This window comes from Pempheris klunzingeri, chromosome 16 (assembly GCF_042242105.1).
Source record: "Pempheris klunzingeri isolate RE-2024b chromosome 16, fPemKlu1.hap1, whole genome shotgun sequence".
Lineage (NCBI taxonomy): Eukaryota > Metazoa > Chordata > Actinopteri > Acropomatiformes > Pempheridae > Pempheris > Pempheris klunzingeri.
This window is the reverse complement of record NC_092027.1, coordinates 17,982,161-18,002,949: the sequence shown is the minus strand read 5'-3', so window position 1 is coordinate 18,002,949 and position 20,789 is coordinate 17,982,161. Positions and strand designations below refer to the sequence as shown.

Here is a 20,789-nt window from a genome sequence, read left to right as displayed (position 1 = left end):
ACTTGTGTGATGTATATAGGCAGTGGGTAAGGTGCAAATGACTGACATCACTAAGATCAGTTTACTCACTGGAGTTAATACACTTAGTTACATTCCATCTCTGAGTACTGCAGAAACATGACTTAACTGGTGCAGCAGTGTATTATAAAGCTTTTTAAGAATAAAATTCACATGCATTCTTGGCACCCAAACCAAAAACCTTTACCTCTCAAAGCCTTTACCATCACATCTAAATTGTTAGCATGAATGTAATTGAGAAAATGTAAGTTTATAGAATTTTTTTTGCATATATCTACAGCAATCAATGTATATTGTCATTTTGGTCATTTTAACAGCTGTTCATTATTCATTATTTTGATCATGAATGACAAACAGAAATGACAACGGGAATGTTTCATCTCAAATATTAACATAAGATGGTTTACATGACTGATTTTGTATATGAAACACCAGATTTTATAGAAAATATACAGAAGGTATTCAGATTCAAGCATATTCCAAACCTTGAAAACGCAATAGTTGAGTTAAGACTTTGTACGAACCCTGTAGCGTATGGTATCAGCAGCAGCACTGACCTTCTGCACCACATTCTCCTTCTGCATCTGACTCTGTCTGAGCTTCTTGAGCAACACCAGACGAGCCTCCTCCAGACGCAGCTCCTCTCTCAGAGCTTTGATCATCTGCTGCCTCTCCTCTCCTGTTTTCCCCTGGAAAACACACACACACACACAGACAAGTTTTAGGCACCTTTGAGCTAAATACCACTCCTAAATACACCTTTAAATTAATTTTAAAGGAAGTTAAGTCTGTATACTGAAAGGTAATGTTAGATTTGGATTCTCTAACATTCTGATGTTTGATGCATTCTATGAGTTGAGATATTTTTTGTTTCTCTTAACATGCCCGATGTGCAGTTCTACCTCTGTTAGTGTGTCCCTACAAGCTATTTTAATTCTATTGTATTTTCTAGCTGATATGTTTCCCTCATTTATGATTTTCCATGTGAAAGGTTGCTCACACAGGGAAGTGCTGCTGTGCATACTCTTGTGCTTTAATGTCTTACTTATGCATTAATTGTGTTGATTAATACAGGACTACAGAGGTGTTCATTTGACTCACATGTTACTCAGCTTGAAAACAGAAAACAGTTCAGTTTCAGTGTATTGTGTCCTCTGCACAGAGGTGAAGTGACTGCTGTTGATAGTTTTACCTTGAACATGTCCAGGTTGGCCTGCTGCAGGCGCTCCTCAGGGCGAGGAGTCGTTCTGGGACTGGACGCCTCATTGTCTGATAGGATGATGACGTCTGGAGACGGAGTTCGTCTGTCATGGTCCGCATCACTTCATGGGAAACAAGAAAAAAAAACAACAACTTGGAACATCTGAAGTGCACGCTTGTCATCACATTTGCCAGTTTTTAAAAACTTGATCTGGTCGTGAAGCTTTGAAGCAGACTTGAAAGTCTGAACCATGCCTATAAATATTTTGGAAAGAAGGTGAAGCAGTGGCTCGGACCCAAATGTTAATATGACCCTTTACTATTCATTTCATTTCAGTTCTATAAGCGCTTGTCCATTTTAAGGGCCTACAGGTCGACACAAATCAACATCACACCTCAGAGTGTGTACATCATAGTGCTGATGAAATCGGACCAATGATGCCAGGGTGTGACATTTGGCAGGTGGTGGGAAAGCCTGGCTCACCTTTAACCATTAACCCTAAAAATTCTGATTTCTTTTCACCTCAGCCTGTTGCGTCCTGGTTTTTACGGAGACATGGTTGAACCGTGGGATTCCTGATGCCGCTGTTCAACCAGCTTGCAAAAAGAGGGGCGGTGGACTGTGTTTGGTCATTAAGACGGCCCAACGCAGCATAGGGACTCAACTCCCTGGCCTTGAGGACACTTACTTGGCCCGATGTCTCAGCAGGGCCACAAACATCACCCGTGACCCAACACACCTTCACACCCCTCCCGTCAGGCAGGAGATACAGGACAATTCGTGCACACACCACAAGACTTCCCCAAAGCTATTAAACTCCTCAACTCATCCTGATTGCCCCCCCACTCAATTGACTCATTTGCAGCTACTGATCATTTGCACTACCACATTGTGTGTATATAGTCTTCACTGTGTTCTATTCTATTCTATTTATTTTATAAGTTTTCTAATATTTGCTTATATCTGTATAGTTATATATATATATATATATATATATATATATATATATTTATTTTATTTTTTTTAAATCTCCGGGAACGTCATCTCAATTTCGTTGTATTGTTGTTGCAGCAGTATAATGACAATAAAGACTTTGATCTTACCTTCATAATGGAATTATCATTATTAGTTATAGAAATCGTGCATCCGATTTCTTTACAGAATTAGAGAACAGAGCACAGGTAGATTTAAAATACATACAATTTTACTTACAACAATTTGAATATATTTTACAATAGTATTTGTGCAAAATGGATTCAGTGAACACATCGCTGTGCCACCTTACCTGACAACTCTTCACCACCTGCATGCACACACCAACTATGAACATGAGAGACATCTATATGTCTGATTTGTTTTTTTTAAATATGAGTGTATGATTTCATTAGATATGTAGCCTACACACACTTACCAAGCAGTGTCCCTGTGCTTCCACCAGTTCATAATGCAGCATTCACTTCCATGTCTAACCACTTTCTTAAATTGCAGGGATTGTCCTGTTTTTGTTGAACTGACTGCTTTAACAGCTGCGGTGGCCATCAGTGTGTCAGACTTGTTTTGTTTGTAACAGTGCTGCCGCTCTCCACAGCAACAGCATGTATAACAAGATTCCTAAAGACTTTTGCATTGACATTTGGTTAAAGGCAAGGTTTGTAAGTTACTTTAGGTGCACTTATACTGGTTGAAATTCTCCTAACAACCTGACAGCAATCAATAAATGAAATAGTCTGACATAAAAAAAAGAAAAGATTCTGGTGTCTGGCTTTCACAGGACAGTAATTAACCCATCCAATCATTTCATTCAGACCGAGTGAAATGACTAGACGGCTGACCTGCCTGTCTACCTATGTAACTGCCTATCTGCGCACATGCTACAAGTGCATTCATTGCACATGACCCAAGTCTTCCACAAGGCTAAAGCTAGCGAGACAGTTGCACAAGTATGGCGGAGAAAGTTCAGCTAAAATTTAAACCACTGCTCGAGTATGGACAGTCATGACATACCCAGGAAGAACATACCCACTGAGCAAAAGAACACAAGAGAGACGCTGATGATGGCGATAGACTTGTCATTAGTGAGCTAGCGGCACCAGTGTTGCCAGGTGTATGATAATTATCGTATTTGAACAATAATTTTGCCCTCTGTACGGTAAATAATCCAAAAAAAGGCCAAAAGTACAATCATTTGACAGTTTCCGTGAACGTGTGGTTCCAATCAGCCTTGCTCAAATCTGCCATATAGTGAACTCTGAAGGCATCTCTTATCATGTGACATTTCCAACCAATCGTAATTGGTTTAGCGATAATTCTACATTTCCCACCTGGCAACACTGAATGGCACAAAAGACAGCCTCCGAGTCTAATGAGCCGTAGCTATGAGCTAAAGTGATGGCTGTTTTGCTTGTCCTTATATGACTATGGGATTTAACAGAGCTGTTTATTTGTCAGATTGAAAAGCTAAGAGAAGCTGTCAGCTAGTGTACAGAGCAAACAAGGCTGTAGCGGCCAGTTTTCTCATCCTCCAGCAGCTACATTAGTCAGGAGGTGTGTTCATGTGTTGTGGGGCAGTGGCTTTGGTGGACAGCCTGCAGGGAGGGGGTGGGATATTTTCAGCTGGATACTTTCAAAATCAGCTACTCTTGCTGGTGACTCCAATGTTGCAGACTTTGTTTTTAATTGTGGTGTGTTGGGACAAGTCCATGAAAGCACTTTGTCAAATTGTGATTTATAAAGGGAAATTTGAGTGCAAATATGAGTGCCACAGTTTTACGAATCTAATTTTGGTTTATCCCATTTTTGTCTTTGTACCCACATAAACCTTTGGTTGGGATTCTATACATTGTTTTATGAACAGGCCTCAGACCAGTCAGACTGAATTTCAGGGAAATGCATGAATGATATCTGGAATATTTCCATTTGATGGAATGGTGCAGCTAGGGCTGTCACAATATTAAGATTTTCACCACACGATTATCATGGCCAAAAGAATTCACAATAACGCTATCATGATGACATTTATAGAAAATTTTAAATAATACTAATAAGTCAAATTCATATTTACTTTATTTATTGAGAAATCAGTTTCTTTTTTGGGAAATTAATTACACTCAAAATATGAGCGCAGAGCGTCTGTCTATAACTGTAATGTACAAAAGCATACAAATAGAGGAATGGAAAAGGCAACCAGATGAACTGATTACCCACAAGGTCTTACATCTGCCATCAGTACAGTGTCAACTAAAACAACAGAGCCGCAAGTGGATATGTGCAGAGTCAAACCTCTTCCACTCAAAAGGAGGAAGCAGTTCAATTGGCCACAATTAAACTTGTGAGAGGCAATGAGGAGCAAAATTGCTTCAGGTAGTTTAATTCTATTTAAAAGGGTAGAGAGACCAATCAAGTTCTTCAACAAAAAGTCTGCAGCATCTCAATAATTGAGCTTTGTCTCCTAGCTGTGTATAGTCAGGACATAGTACAGGATGTCTCCACTGAGTGTCAGCATGATTGCTAAAAGGAAACTTGAGTTATGAGTAAATATGTGATTGACCATGCCCACTTGTGCTAATAAATATGGCACATCAGGTGTTGGTTAATATTTGCCCCTACAGCAAGAACTACAAAATTGGTGAAATTCAGTCCACGGGATTTTGAGTTGCACATTCATGGCATTTGTGGATCCCCGATGGGTTGGGCTTAAAATGACTTGGTTGGCCCATTCTCAAACACCTTCTGAAGATATCTTTAGAGTTTCATTTAGACTGGAGAAATAGCTGAATGAGTTCTGGCTAATTTTGTGCTAGGCCCCGCCTGTTATGAAAACTATTTTGAATTGTGTATCTTAGTCTTGCAGTGCTGTATACCAAATTGGGTAAATCCATAACGTGGATATTATATTACCGTTTTCCACATTATGCAAATAAGCTAAAAAATCCACCATGGTAGACTTAAGTGGTTCTTGAGGTTGTTCTATGCTTCTTTCATTTCATAATGATGGAGCCCACTGTGCTCCTGGGAACAGGCAATGCTTCACACATGGTTTTATACCCTCATCCATCAAATCTGGTTATAAACACAATCAAGTGTGCAAAAGTGAATACTTTCTGAGGCAACTGTATACAATATAGAGCTGGACTTTTTTTGTCAGGAAAATATCAAACTGTGAAACAGCGTTGTTTCGCTGGTTGTAGAATAGCCACACAAATAGGGTCAAGTGTTTTCTATGACAACCATGTGCCATTAGAGCCTTTGATCTCATGCTGATCAAAGGCTCGACCCACTGGTCAATACTCTTTAAGTTAGAGGGAAACTCTGTGAATGAGTTGCTGAGGCACAGAACACATGTTGACAGTCAGAAAAGCAGGAAAGGTGAAAATGTAATGAAAGAATTCACTTTTAGGGTCATGCCTTGTTTATGCTACTTCAGTGTCATACTGTCATAGTTGACTGGGACACTTACATAGAGGAGAGCCATTAATAATGTTTATAGTCACACCTGTGATTTTCCTACTTTGACAAGTCCAAATGTCTGGTGTAAATGATGTAAATTTAGTCAATTAAATGGCTTCACAATGGTATTGCAATAACATTTCTGAAGTAACACATGTATACATTTTGTCATCTGATAACACATGACCAATTACCTTTCATATTCATCTCATCTCATTTTCTATACCGCTTATCCGTCAGGGTCGCAGGGGAGCTGGAGCCTATCCCAGCTGACATTGGGCGAGAGGCGGGGTACACCCTGGACTGGTCGCCAGCCAATCGCAGGGCCACATACAGAGACAGACAACCATTCACAATGCATGTGCATTGTGGGAGGAAGCCGGAGTACCCGGAGAGAACCCATGCTAGCATGGGGAGATGGACATGCAAACTCCACACAGAAAGACCCTGGGTTCAAACCGGGATTTGAACCCTGGACCTTCTTGCTGTGAGGCAACAGTGCTAACCACAGCACCACCATGCTGCCCCCTTTCATATTCAGTTAATACATTTTTAACTAGTCCCAAAGATGAATTCTTTCCTCTCTGTACCCCTTTTTGTAGACCCCCAATTCACTGTAGTTCTTAAGTGTAAATACTTTATTCTCACCATCTTCTCCCAGCACTCATATCCACCGGCTCATCCAGGATGTTCTCCTTTCCATTCTTACTGGGTCCAACATGGCCACCGTGGCCTCCCAACCTCAGACTTCCATTCAGCTTTTCTTCATAAGCAGCACCCATTAGGCTCTGGTGGTGGAGGGTGCTGGCTCCAGGGCCCTTCCCATCTCCCAGGGGCCCAGCGACATCCAGGGCTGCCAGGTCAGCTAGGTCCTTGCGTTTAAGTAGTGCCAACATCTTGAGGCGCTCCATGGCCTCATGGCCCTCCATTTTGAGGCGCTTAGACAGCGCTTCCTCTCGCTCACTGGGTGACTCTAAGCCTCGCTTCAGCAGATTGAGCCTAAGCGCCTCCTCGGACATCCGCTCCATCCTGTAAGAGAGAAGTGGACAGAAGGGTTAGCAAAGCCATATCAAATATCAGAATCTTAAACCCCAAATTGGATTTAGGTAAATACACTTTTCCATATATGTTAAGGCACCAGTATACTTCATCAGAAATGTGTGATGAATGGTTGAATGACTTCAGAAGTTACACCATTGGTCAAAAAGAGTATGGGAGTTCCCCAACTGGCTATTGCGCTTTCAAAACGAATAGGTGTGGGAGTAGTTTGACAACCAGACAATGGAGATGAGATTGAACATAGTTGCGTCTCTGTTCTATTTGTAGGCAATAAAAACAAAAACCACACACTACATTTTTTAACTATCTTATGTAGAACGGATTACCCCCACAGTAGTGGAACTTTCAGACTTGGAGGCCTTTATCAATCACTGCTACCATCAATAAAACATAGATTGAGATTAACGCAAACCACACAGATTACCAGGAATTCTTAAATAAATAAATTCCTGGTAATAAAAGTTCCTGGAAATGTCGGTGGAAAAGGGGCTATTCTATCTCCTTGGATTAAGTAGTGGCATCTGAGGTAAAGCACTAAAAGTATTTTTGTGCTCGTGTGTTTTTAAAATTTTGGTTAATGGTGCTCTGTGGAACACAAGAATAAGATCTATCAGGCGTAAACTCCACAGGCAATACTGTACTTAGTCCAGTTAAGTCTTTATTTTTGATTTTTTTTATACTCTGTGTTAACTATACAAAAAATATAGAATATCATCAGCCTTATCCTTTCAACTGACATTCAGAGATTTTAATATTCTGGTGAAGATTATAGTATTGTACATTTTTTAATTTAAATTTGATAAACTATGAAAAGGGAGATTGCTCACCTTGTCTTTCAAATCCTAAAGAAACTTCTCATTAGCTTAAAAGATGACTAGTTTGCATCTGTCCTTAATACTGGACAAGTAAGTAGTAAAGAACAGAAGAGACTTTTCTTGGTCTCGAGAAGTGGCAGCATTTATTGACTGTCACACTGTAGCCTATGCTGTACAATGACTGCCAGGCTGACAACATGCTGTGAACCTTTTCCTCTGCTATGCTCAGTCATTTTACAGAAAAAAAACATACCAGTAACAATACTAAATATATGTCGTTCGATATTAATGAATGGTCATTCACACTCTCTCTACTTTGAGGATGAGCAACAAAAACAGCCCCAGAACTTCAATTAGTCACAAAGTCATGGCAGCCAAATAAACAACAGGGCGAGTACAGCATTTTGTCCTAAAACAGAATGACAAATAGGGCTGAGGATAGGATTATGAAAAAAAGGTTAGGTTTTACAGAACAGTAAATGTGTTTATGGCAAACTATCCATCCATTCATTATCTTCCGCTTATCCGGGGTCGGGTGGCAGTGGCAACAGGTCAAGCAGGGCACTCCAGATGTCCTCCCAAGCAGCGCTTTCCAGCTCCTCCAGGGGGATCATGAGGCGTTCCCAGGCCAGATGAGATTATATAATCCCTTCAGCAATTTCTGCGTCTGCTCCAGGGTCTCCTCCTGGTGGGCGTGCCGGGTAAACCTCCAAAGGGAATTGCCCAGGAGGCATCCTGACCAGATGCCCGAACCGCCTCAACTGGCTCCTTTCAATGTGAAGGAGCAGCGGCTCTACTCAGAGCTCCTCACCCTATGTCTAAGGCTGAGCTCAGACACCCTTCGGAGGAAACTCATTTTGGCCCCAAGAATCCACAATTTCGGTTACTTCCCAGAGCTCATTACCATAGGTGAGGGTTGAATGTAGAACAACTGGTAAATAACTTCATTTTCTATTACTTAAACTCTCCTGCAGAGAACCAAGGCCTCAGACAGAGGTGCTGAATCTCAACCCAACCGCTTTACACTCAGCTGCAAACCACGATCCCAATCTGAGGAAGCCAACAGAACCACATCGTCTGCAAAAAGCAGAGATGCAATTCTGAGGTCTCCAAACCTCGGTTGCGCCTTGTGATCCTGTCCATGAAAATCACAAACAGGATTGGTGATAAGGGACAGCCCTGGCGGAGTCCAACACACACTGAGAACATGCAGAGAATGCAGATACAGCTCTCAGTTTGGTTATACAGAGATCGGATGGCTTGTAGCAACAAATCCATTACCCCATGCTCCCACAGTACCCCCCACAGAAGTTACCAAGGGACACGGTCATAGGCCTTCTCCAAGTCCACAAAGTACAGCCCACAAAGTAGGGTGGATAGGCAAACTCCCATGACCCCTCCAACAACCCCACAAAGGTAAAGAGCTGGTCCACTGTTCCACGACCAGGACAGAATCTGCAGTGTTCTTGCATCTGAGATTCGACAATCGGGCGGAGCCTCCTTTCCAGCATCCTGGAGTAGACTTTCCCAAGGAGGCTGAGCAGTGCGATACCTTGATAATTGGAACACACCTAGTCCCAGCCCAAAATGGGGGTTACCACCCTGGTCTGCCAATCCAGTCAATCACAACAGCCAAACAATGCCCAAAGCCTTCAGTGTCTCAGGGCTGTGTTGATAGGGAATAGGGATGTGTTGATCAGGTTCAGGTAACATAACTTCAATAAACATTGGTAAAATAACTGCCAACAATGTTTATACAAGCTGTGTATTAAAATATCCTTGACTGGATTTTCAGATGAATTTGTTCAAACATTTCTCCAAGAAGATACTTGATGTTGACAGAAGACAGGGTAGTAACTAAGAACCATGAACCTCCCTCGCTAAAGTAACGTCACCTAAGTTTTGATGGGAAAAAAATGCCTCCTAGTTCTAAAATGTGTAATGTTAGCAGTGGCTACAACAATATTGTTCTTACTGGTTGCATTAGACCTGAGAAACAGGCTTCAGGGGGACCAACAGCTGCCTCTGGGTGAGTTTCTCTATGACAGAGCCATTGAGCTCCTCTTTAAAAAAAACAAGAAAAAATTAAGTGCCCCCAGCTAGGCTGTAAACTTTCCGTATCAAACGTCAGCTGAGTCAAGTCAAGTTGCAGACAAATTTCCAATGTCAAAATAAAATCATGAGAGTTTTGGTAGAGTTGGAGCACGCTCCAGTTATCTTGATCCTTTAGTGTATGGTGGTCAGAAAACTCAGTCTGACACACTCTTTTGCCATCTTGACGTTCCAATAAAATCAAACATTTTTGCAAATTGCTGCAGCCCTCAATATTGCCAGTGAGTATGCTATAACGTTAAGCTATACAGCTGGCTAGCTAACTACTGTCCATAGTAACGTACTGTAACAGGACCTTACTTGCAAGCTCACATTAGCTTCTGTTTGCAATTAGCCTACAAGATAACTGTACATTTCAGATGAAGATTTCTAGCTTTTATCCATATAAATCTGGCTGCACTGCTCCTTCTCTCCATTTCTGGACTCAACAGTGTGTCTTCAGCCTCACATCAGAGGTGCAGCTTTGTAGCCTGATACATCAGGACTACTCTGAGCTACAGTGAGCTCTTGCAGCCTTCAGTAGTTGTGCTTTTGATCATTTCATCTGAGTGACCTGATGAAGCTCCGGTGATCCTTGGACCCCCCCCCCACTCCCCCCACTCACGCATCAGAGGAGGAAGTTATTGCTGCACTGGTGTGTGTGTCTGTCATGCAATAACTTGAAGACAGCACAGCAGCCAGCAGTGTCATGGCATCCAGAGAGCTCCATCATGACCTGACACATCAGTGTACCAGAGACCCTTTATCTCAATGAGAACATTTGGACAGTTTACAGTTACAACTGTGCTACTATGTGCTATATACTGTATGCTTTATACTGACTACAAAGTTTGACATGTGACACATTGTCTTTAGATGTGAGAGGGTGTCAGACTTTAGTCTTCTCATGTATGGAACACATTACCAATATAACCCCAGTGATCTGATAGTCAGTACACTGACATGCCAGAATACAACACTGGTATATACACTGGCATATTGCTCTGGCATGACTAAAAGACTACTGGGTAGAGTAGGAGGTAGAATACATTGTAAAGAGTTAACAACTTTAGAGGGTGGCTCAATAAGTGACCATCTAAAGAAAATAAATCTAACAGTATACTAGCATCTAACCTAAATGTCAGACTGGCAAGTGTGTTGATGGTAAATGGACCACATTTATATAGTTCTTCTGACCACTCAGAGCATTTTACAGAACAAGTCAACATTCACCCATTCACACACACATTCATTCACTGATGGCACAGCCTTCAGAATCCTTCAAAGCAATTTGGGGTTCAGTATCTCACCATCCCTAGCCAGGGGACTGAACTGATCTAACAAATATGATCTAACTGCTGATTTTCTGATTAGTGAACAAACTGCTCTACATCCTGAGCCATACCTACTCATTACAGGCAGCTAAGATAACCAGCTTCACTAGCTAGCTGAGTAACTGTAAACTGTCAGTGAGTTCCACCTGAGGTGAAAATCTGAAAAGGCCACCAATCTATGTCTGACGGGCTCAGTGCTTTATTTCCCCATGGTATTTCCAAAAACCTTTGCTGTCTATGGCAAGCAAGGAGACTTGTGTTAATAAATGAGGCAGTTGAAATGTATTTTCAGAATTCAATATAGAATACTTAAACAGCTGTTGGTTGGATTGAACACTACTAATAAATGACAACCACAGCTGCACGGAAGGATGAGCACACTATCAGAGGTGAGTCTGTCTGTCTTTTGAGAAAGAGAGATGATTTGTGGTTATGGAGTTAAAACAAATCCTCTCCTCCGTGTTACATGGACTGCTTGGTACAAGTGGCCAAAGCCAGTGTCATTTTTCTAGGTGTTAATAACTACAGGCGTTTCCTACATCATAACAGACAGTACATCATGTGTTTGACCAAACAACAAGCAAATGGATGCTTTCATATTCAGCAAATACCATGTTATTAACAACATCAGGCCCACTGAACACTGAATTTGGAAAAAAAATGCCGTGTACGCCAGGACATCAGTGACTGTAATTCTGAAAGAGATTTAATTGGCCCTGTTATCACTTAATCAGCTTCCTATTAGCAGATTATTCCTGCTGGTGCCGTTCTGTTGTTTCTCCTCATCTATCGTATCATGGGGCTGTGGCTGCCACCACTATAATCTGTTCATTCTGTACTCTTCTAACATCTCAGTTATCCTCCTCAATACAGCAGCCTCTTTAATACAGGGAGGAGTCTTAATGATTGCACAAAACAGCCCTCCCCGCCATTATTTCTTCTTCTCTAATTAATTTGTGATGCAGCTGCAGAGCCCACTCGTCGCCTCCATTTGCTGAGAGAAAACACACAAGCAGCTTCTGCAACCTCTCGGCCGTGCCTACACCTTTAATGAGCCAGAGAGGACCACTGAGAATGGCGCTGATGAGCCTATCAGGCTCGGCCTTGTGCTGCACGTCAGTAACTGGCACCCCACACCCATCCCCTCCCCCTTCTCCCAGCCACTGCCGCTGTTGACTGCCTTTACATAATATAATGACTGTTTCAGTCAGCTGCTACACAAGCCACACTCGCCGCCCCCCTACCCCCACCTCTGCTCACCCCCCACCTCCCATAATCCCTCCAACCCAGCCTCCCCACCCATCTTGCTTTGGGCACTCTGCCAGGCCAATGCAATAAAGGAAAAAGAAAAGAAAAAGAGACATGGCGAGAGAGAGGCAGAAAGAAAAAGGGTGTGGATTGATAGAGGGTGAATGTAGGTTCACCTAGAGCCAAAGCCACTCTTTTCTTAAACCCAACACCAACCCAGAGTTGGAGAGGTAGACATCTATAACCAATCTGACCAAAGACTCTGGTCTCTGGTAACTGTCCTGACAAAGTGTGGAGTGCCAAAGAAGTGGGCGTTCGTCTTAAAACAGCAGATAGACGGAATCCAGACATCCATGTACAGCACAGCATTCCAACAGAAGGCAGGATTTTGTAACCCCATTTCCTGCTCCAGCTGTACAGTACCACAAAGAAACCTCTCCCTGCTCCTCTACCCTCCCCCAATTCCTCAAACTCGCCATCTTTTCCACCCCCCACCCTTCACTGTAAAAATAAACACATGCTTACTTTCAGGGGCCCCTTAAATGTAGCCAGAGCTGAGGGCTTCATTTGTTCATATTACACCAGCCAATCAGGAGTGGATATGGAATCTGTGTAGGCATGTGTGCATGTGTGCGTGTATGGGGGGTAATAAAGGAGTGACACAGTCTAGATACACTGAGAATGGAGGAATTTTTTATTCATCTTGCACTTTCCTCGCACAAGTCTTTGTGTGTAGGCTGTGGAGGGGGGGGCAAGATGGCAGCTCTCCTCTGACATAATGCCAACTCTTAATGCTCTCCTCCCATCCCCCAACACACACACACATACACACACACTGTTCTTTAGGCACAGAGCTGTCGTTCAAATGGCTGCTGCTAAAATGTCGTCCTCTGAATTAAACCAGAAGCCTTTCATCACACACACTCATCCTGTAAGTCCATGGCAGGCTAGTCTGTAACTCCTGTCCTACCGTGTCCTGTGTTGCTCAATACCAGGTGAACATCATTGTCAAACAGGTCAATTGTCAGCTGACTGAATGTAATGGTAATAAGGCCATTTGCAACTGCACTGTGGAATCTGCTGCTCATTTCACGCATGATCTGCATCATGACAATTCATTTGGCTGATGCAACTCCACTCCTCCCTGTCCGCCTTCTGTCTTTCCATAACCTCCACCTTCTCCTTCCTGAACTCTGCCTTTTACACATAACCAGGGAAGCTTTCTGTTTCATTTTTAACAGTTTGATTCATTGGTGGATGTCAGGCTTATCGTTGAGGTGCAGGAGCCAGATGAGTCATCCCTGACTTCCAATCTATATCCTCAGACAAAAAAAGAAAAAAAAAAAGAAGTGCAACTACTGATTGATGCTACGAACCACCAACCGCCTCCATTTGTGCCATTAATCCTAACGTCAAAATGGTGGTGATGGGTGCAAAATGGCGGCTGTGGCACAAAACTGGCAGGACCCAAATAAATATCATGAAATGCTACCTCTAGACCTATTCTCTGATCAGTTTTGGATTTAAATCATACGTTTTATGATTTTACAATGGATTTTTCTTCTTTTCCTTGGACAGCCATCAGTTACTCATGGCAAAAGTACTGTTGGCACGGCACAGGTAGTACTGGTAAAATGATTTTAGGCCTAGGGGAATTAATTACTGCTTAGCCTTATGGGTGTACGTAGCCGGTACAAGCTGTGATTCAACTGAAAACAACCCTGCCTAAAACCAGCAGGGAGCTGTGTTGATGGGTGTGTTGTTAAAGGCATTGAAAGCTTATCCCACACCAAAACAATGCACAAGGGTTTGTGACACTCACAGACAACAGTTTAACCCCTATGTTCTTGTAGTAGCAGTGCACAGCTCCTCACCTGATGCAGTGTAGCAAGTGAGTAGATAAGTGAGAGTGAGCACCCGAAAAGTATTGGTGAATATGACTGTAGCAGAGGAAAAGGCAATCGGTAAGTTGTCAGTCTGGCAGTAAATGTACAGTATAGGCCGCAGTGTACCAGTTTGTAAATGCTGCCGCTGACCAAGAGAAGTCTTGTCTGTTGTTTCCCAACCACTGGAAAAGTGAAGGGGTGAGCCCTAGCAAATATCTCCTGCGTGCTTCTGACAATGGCCTGTTAGCCTAACAGGTGTTTTATTGAATACAATGTTAGTGGAAGTGTTGCAGCAGCTCTTTCTTGAACGGCATACTTACCATTTCTTGGCTGCTATGTTACATTCCCGAAAATAATAGTAAGTAACGCTAATCAATTCACTTAGATGCATAATATTATAACAAGACATGCAAACTAGTCACCTTTTAAGCTGATGAAGAAAAGTTTATTTTGGATTTGTGGGTGTGTGTGTGACATTCATTCATATTTTTTGGTAAGTCAAAATAAAGTAGCTTTGACTGGTCCAAGGTCCGAGGTGGTCCAAAAGACCAGGTGAGCTGTTTTGTCTTGTGTACAGCTCCCTCCCTTTTCAGTTTATCAGAGAGAAATTCAAGAATTACATCATTTTCACCAGACTTTGATAATGTCTGAATGTCAGTTTGAGGGCTAAGGCCGGTGATAGGCACATATGTTCCTTTTAGTCAACAAATCCCACCAATAGACCAGCACTAACAATGAACTGATCAAACTAAGTACAGCATTGCCTGTGGAGCTAAAGCCTGAAAAATCTTATTGTTCTGGTCCATAGTGCTCCACTGCAATCCAAAATCTTAAAAACACAAATGAACCACACTGTTGCATGGGTGACACATTTCTTCATTATGATAAACATGGACACTGTAGTTTATTTTGAGTCGATCCCACATACATGCATATAATTTTTTCTATCAATTTCTACAGATTTCCCCTGTTCATTACTGTACACAGATGTAAGAATCCTTCTGGTGCCAGTAAACACATAGAAATCTCCCTGTTGAACACGCTTCGGGAGTACACCATTTTTTAATCTCCCACACGCACCCTTTACCTCACCTGTACAACTCCATCCTAGGGGAAACTCTAAACAGGTTTTTACAACTCTGGATAGTTATCACAGTATCAACATACTGCAAGATAATCTGTAGAAATGCACCTTTCACATTACAAGGCAATCTACCAGGAATGGGCTCTTGCATGGATGCGTTTACCCAATGCAGATGATGTTGCGTTGTGCTGCAGCAAAAGTTAAACTTTTAAAATGATGAGACAAATGCGTCTTTTTGCCACGCAAGGCTCAGGTCTTGGCTTAACATACCAGAGTTACCTTTGCTTCTTAATCATAAAGAAAAGGAAATCTTATCTGAAACCCAAATAATTAACTCACTTTGCCATTTCTCCACGTCCAACTGTGCACAAGCTTGATGCTGGCTTTAGTTCATTTTAGTTAACAAACGTAGACGTAGACAAAACTAAACCACAGCGCTTCAGGGATGAGGATCATCATCAGTGTGCATCACAGCCTCACAGAGATGCTCTGTATACTCATGTGCAGTACGCCACTCTAAAGCCTCCATATCTCTATCTCTCTCCTCACCCTTTCTCCCCTGGGTAGCTGACCTAAGGCCCACTTATGATATGCAGCGCTTGCCCCCTTGAGACTGACAATCAATCAAAAATAACTAAAAACCTGTGACGCTATACAAGTAAAGGTTGTTTTTGAGTATACTATTCTTCAAAATTTTAACGAAGCAGCCCCCGCACAGTGTTTCACCTAGATGTTTCAAATTCACTGTATATATGGCCAATGCCAAGACCTAAAAAAAAGTCTCTTGGGGCCATGTCCTAAAACCAACAGAAAAATTATTATTATTTTTTTTAATTATGTGTCTAAAAAGAGGCTCCATGCCCGTCCAAGCAGACAAACTACAACGACCTGAATTGTGGTCATTTTAACCTTTTAAATCCTCCAAGATGCTTCTTTGACAATCTTTCTTCTTTCAGTGTAACTACATGCATGGTAAAAAACAATATTGGCTCAAAAATCACTAGAAATACCAACATTTATTCTGCACTTACTTCATCTGCCACCACAGGGCAATACTGGCTTTCTAATGGATGTAAACCTCTTTGGCAGAAGTCAAAAATGTGTTTTCAGTGTATATGAAAAATGAAACAGAAAGCTGCATCTACTGCAACACTAATAAGGGATCACCTTATAATATCTGATCACATGAACACACAGGTTCTTGGAATTATACGTGTTGTGTACATTCTTACTGACTGACTAATTCTTCCACACATCAAATGCTGGATAAGAGTTTAGGATTAACGGACATAAGAAAATTCACGCAGCCTCAGCCAAATCGCGTGGCCACGTCTGCAGCTGCAGACACGCCCCGACGCGCGCACATTTGCGAGGGCCCTTCAATGCTGCTTGCAGCTTTAATCATTACTGTTATTATAAAAGGTTGTGTTCAGACAACATTTAAAATGGAACTCCAAGTATTTAGTATTGCATTTTCAAGCTGGGGGACTTTGGCAGACACAGATTTAAAGGCACATGCTAAAATGTCTTGACTTTAGACCCAAAGCTCCAAAATCACTACATTTTTCACAAAGCAACGTTCATTGGTTTTTCTTTTCATTATTTTCTACATTGTAGAATAATATTGAAGACATCAAAACTATGAATGAACAAATATGGAATCATGTAGTAAACATTAAAGTGTTAAACCAGGATGTGTTTTATATTTTAGATTTTACTGTATGTCCCAAGTTCATGTCAATAACTTGTTGTTTTTGGTATCAGCATTGCAACATTTCCTGCAAGGGTCCTGAGGCAAAAATTAGCCACTACTGGGCCCCTTTTATCCCCCTTTTGTGGATTGTGTAAAGTGTTCCTGTGTTGAAATGGCCACCACTTTACAGTGAGGTTACTTAAGTGAACACAAATAAGCACCATGATTCCATAGTCTAAAAAACAGATTTTAACACATGGACCCTTTTCAAGGAAGGACCTCAGGATCAGGTGCTTTAGTGCAGCATATTCCCACAGGGCAGGAAGATAAGATATTCCTTTATTCATCTCACGACGGGGAAATTTACAATTTTACCACGGCCAAAGAGCCTGTGCAGTGGATGCCCCACAGTGTGGCCGCGACGCCCTTCAACATTTAACTACCCACACAGCCAGTTTGGCATGCCCCGTTTTGAACTGGCCGCTGTGCAAAATAAACAGCCTCAACAGCCTCAAGTGTCTCCGTCATCATCCTGGACATCAACAGTAAATGACATTTCTCCCATTACAGTTAATAACATTGTGTGTGTGTGTAACATTTATGTTAACATAACTACAGTACTAACAGCTAACAACAGTTAATGTTATGTGATAAGCACAAGAAGCTAAACACTGTACGGTGTAAGTATTAATACACGCTCTTCCAAGTTTACCAGGATGTTACTTACTGCTGGGCAATCCAAGGAGCTCTGCCTCCAACACAGCAAATACACTACGTTTAGTATGAGTCAGTTTCATTTAAAGGAGGCAGAGGAATAGCTAAACATAAGAAACACAGAGAGAGAGAGAGCAAGAGAGAGAAACTGCTGAATAGCGTGTAAACAAGTACGTAATTAGCGAGAAAGTCGCTAAGGAGGAGAGCTGTGGGTGTTTCAGCAGAACTGGTATATGTGTACACCTAGTAGTTAGCCACTGTTATGAAGAATATAGAAAAAGGAACAGGGTTGAGAGCAAAAACGCTGCCAATGACAGAAACAGTGGCAGACAGGATGAGATAAAATGGTTAATGCAGCTCGTATATACTGCTGTATTTTAGAGAAGTATTTTCTGTAGGCCCTGATTAAGCTATACAACTTTAGTTTGTTATGTAGGGTATTGGTGCCGAAACCCTGGTATCATCTTGGCACAGATCAGTCCTTGTGCCATGGTGCATTTCATGACTAGTCAGTGTACTGTATATATTATAGTACTGTATGAAACTGTGATACAACATTCATATATTACTTGTTCAAAGAAAAAGAAGGAAGAAAACATACATGCTGCATTTCTAGCCCACTCTGCCATACCCAGTTCTGTTTCACTGGTAAAAATCTAAATCAATACCTTTAACAACACACCCATCAATCAAATGTGATTTAAAGTTTGAATGTAAGATGGGAATGTGGGCATTCCCTTCAAGGCACCCCTTTAACATGCGACTTGAGACGTGTCTAGATCTGATTGCTCAGATCACAATTGGAGGTGGTCTTGGCCTCACAAGACCACCTTCTTTTAGCGCTGTGTATACAAATGTAAGATATTGAAGGACTGCCAACTCAACTGACTGTCCTCTGTCTAAGCCAATATGAAGCTGATTTGAACTAACAATCAGAAATAGTATAAAAATAAGTTCTAGAATCTACGACCTACTGTGCATTTAGAGATGTTTTGGGTGGTGCATTATGTCAGCCTGCTGAGCAACAGGGCTCAGCAGCACAAGTAATGAGTGTATTTTAAATCCTTTATGTCTTTTTCTCATGGATCTGACACCCAACATCTCTGCTCTCTATATGGCCACACACCAAAACTTTGCTCTGTGCCCCATGAGAATAGTCAACCCAGTCTCACAGAAGTTTGTGAAATAGTCACAAAATGTAATGTAGTGTGTAATGTTTAATTTGTGTCCATGACACAAATTTCTCTCACTAATGTATTTCTGTGGGATTATCTTTTTGTGTCTGCATCACATCTTTTTTCTGTCAGTCAGACTTCTGTAGGAAATGGGAGCCCAGAAGCTGTGCTGGTTTTTCTCATTTCATATTTGTTTTTTCTCTGTAACCACTACATTACTCAACATTTAAGCACAAGATTTTATCCTTTCTTTTCCTCTTTTGATTTTATCCATCCACGCTGTCAAAAATGTGTGCTTGATAAGTCAACAGTATGACCGATTAATGCTATGACCATCCATTGTAATACATTTCTCTGCAATCCTGAAAAATGTTTTTTGTCAGTTTTTAAATTGTGGAAAAATTGCTCGACCATCTCTATGGAGGCAAAGATGCTCCCCTTTTCCTCACTGTCCTCGCTTCCTGTTAAACATTTCCCTACATAAAAACATGACAGTGTCCTTGACAGCTCAACAATACGGCAGACTACCCTAAGGCCATTACTTGGAATTATTTCCCCATCAATTCTAAAAACAAGCAAGTTGGTCCGTTGTCTGAAGCGGAAGTGGCTTCTTAAATATTGGACATAAACCAACAAATGTAATTTTTCTTAACATAGATCATCTACGTGCAGAGTTATTACTAATCCAGTTGTACTAGATAATTGATATATTAAATAGACATATCTTTTTACAACCCAGCTATGTAAACTGTAAGAACTGCCAAACCAAAACCTAATTAACTTAAATATCTGAAATTTATGGCAACATAGATCGTCAAGATGCAGTGTAATTACTATGTCAGGTACACTAGATGTGTCATATATATATACATGCCTTCAAACATGCACTGAGGTCAAGGTTCAGATGTTACTATTACACAGCAGGAGCCATTGAGCACTTTGAAGGAGCACTTTATGAAATGATCTGAAGGTCATTTTAATGCCGTATTGGCCTGGAGTGAACATCAGATGAGAATTCTGACAGATATGTCTGTTCAAGATGCTTTGGACAAAGCATACAAAAAGGCTGAAGAAAACAGGACTCACATTTCCTCACTAATACCTGCTCCTGGTAACAAAAGGATGTGGAGTGAAGCAGCAGATTGCTCTGTTTTTCTAAAGCGGGGGGTTCTGACACAGGCTGAAAACAGCTGCAGCAGCCACGTCTGGTAGGAGAAAAGTAATGCATTTACTGAACATTAAACCATGTAATGTTGTTCTAGTAGGACCTCCAAATACAAGCACTGACTTGAAAATTAGCAGAATATGGGACCTTTAACATTCAGTAAGTAGAGTAATATGATGGCAGCTATCAGCAGTTTTGGCAAATAGGTGATGTATCTGTGGTGGTGCTGGCTGTGTGTATGGTCGGGCTTCGTGCTGAGGTCACACAGGGAGAACAGGCTGAAAATCTGCACTCAGTTTTGTCACACTGAACACACACAACATGCGGCTGCACTCCACTGTCCACTGGAAATGTCTGTTCTTTACCAGCCACATTTATTTTATTTACCATTCAGGGACATTTTCATGTTTTACAGACTAAATACAGCAGATCATTTACATTTTTGTGCAGAGTTGATTGTGATAACATTTTGTTGCATCAGTCATTTTAAATGATACTTAAATTTTAAAAAAATGTATTACTTTAAATGTTACGTTTTGTTTATTTGTCTGTCGATGTTGTGATTGATGAGCTGCAGATGAAATCTTCATTTGACAGTTTGGTATTAACTACTGGTCAACATAGTATTTATGAGCTGCAATCAGATTTTCTTCTTGTACTCATTTACATGTTTCTGAATGGTTGTGCAGACAATTGAACAACTATATGGTGAATTCAGCTGTATTAAAGCACAGTGACGGTGATCACAGAGAGCAGGAGACCCTCGCTCTCCCTTACGGCGAATACGCTGTGTACGTGTGCAGATGAAGTTAGAAACAAATAGTATGTATTATTAGAAACAAATCTAACTTAAATGCCAA

At 41.4% G+C, this 20,789-nt stretch overlaps 1 protein-coding gene across 1 annotated transcript in view; it reads right to left on the bottom strand.

Annotated features, from left to right (window-relative positions):
• Positions 1 to 20,789, bottom strand: part of gatad2b (GATA zinc finger domain containing 2B) — a 47,251-nt gene that overhangs the window by 9,316 nt on the left and 17,146 nt on the right. The window contains exons 2-4 of the mRNA XM_070846512.1: positions 6,314 to 6,694; positions 1,211 to 1,340; positions 576 to 707 (exon numbers count right to left, since the gene is read on the bottom strand). Of these exons, the coding sequence (XP_070702613.1) occupies positions 576 to 707; positions 1,211 to 1,340; positions 6,314 to 6,693 (642 nt within the window). The 5' untranslated portion in view covers position 6,694. The remainder of the gene's footprint in view (positions 1 to 575; positions 708 to 1,210; positions 1,341 to 6,313; positions 6,695 to 20,789) is intronic.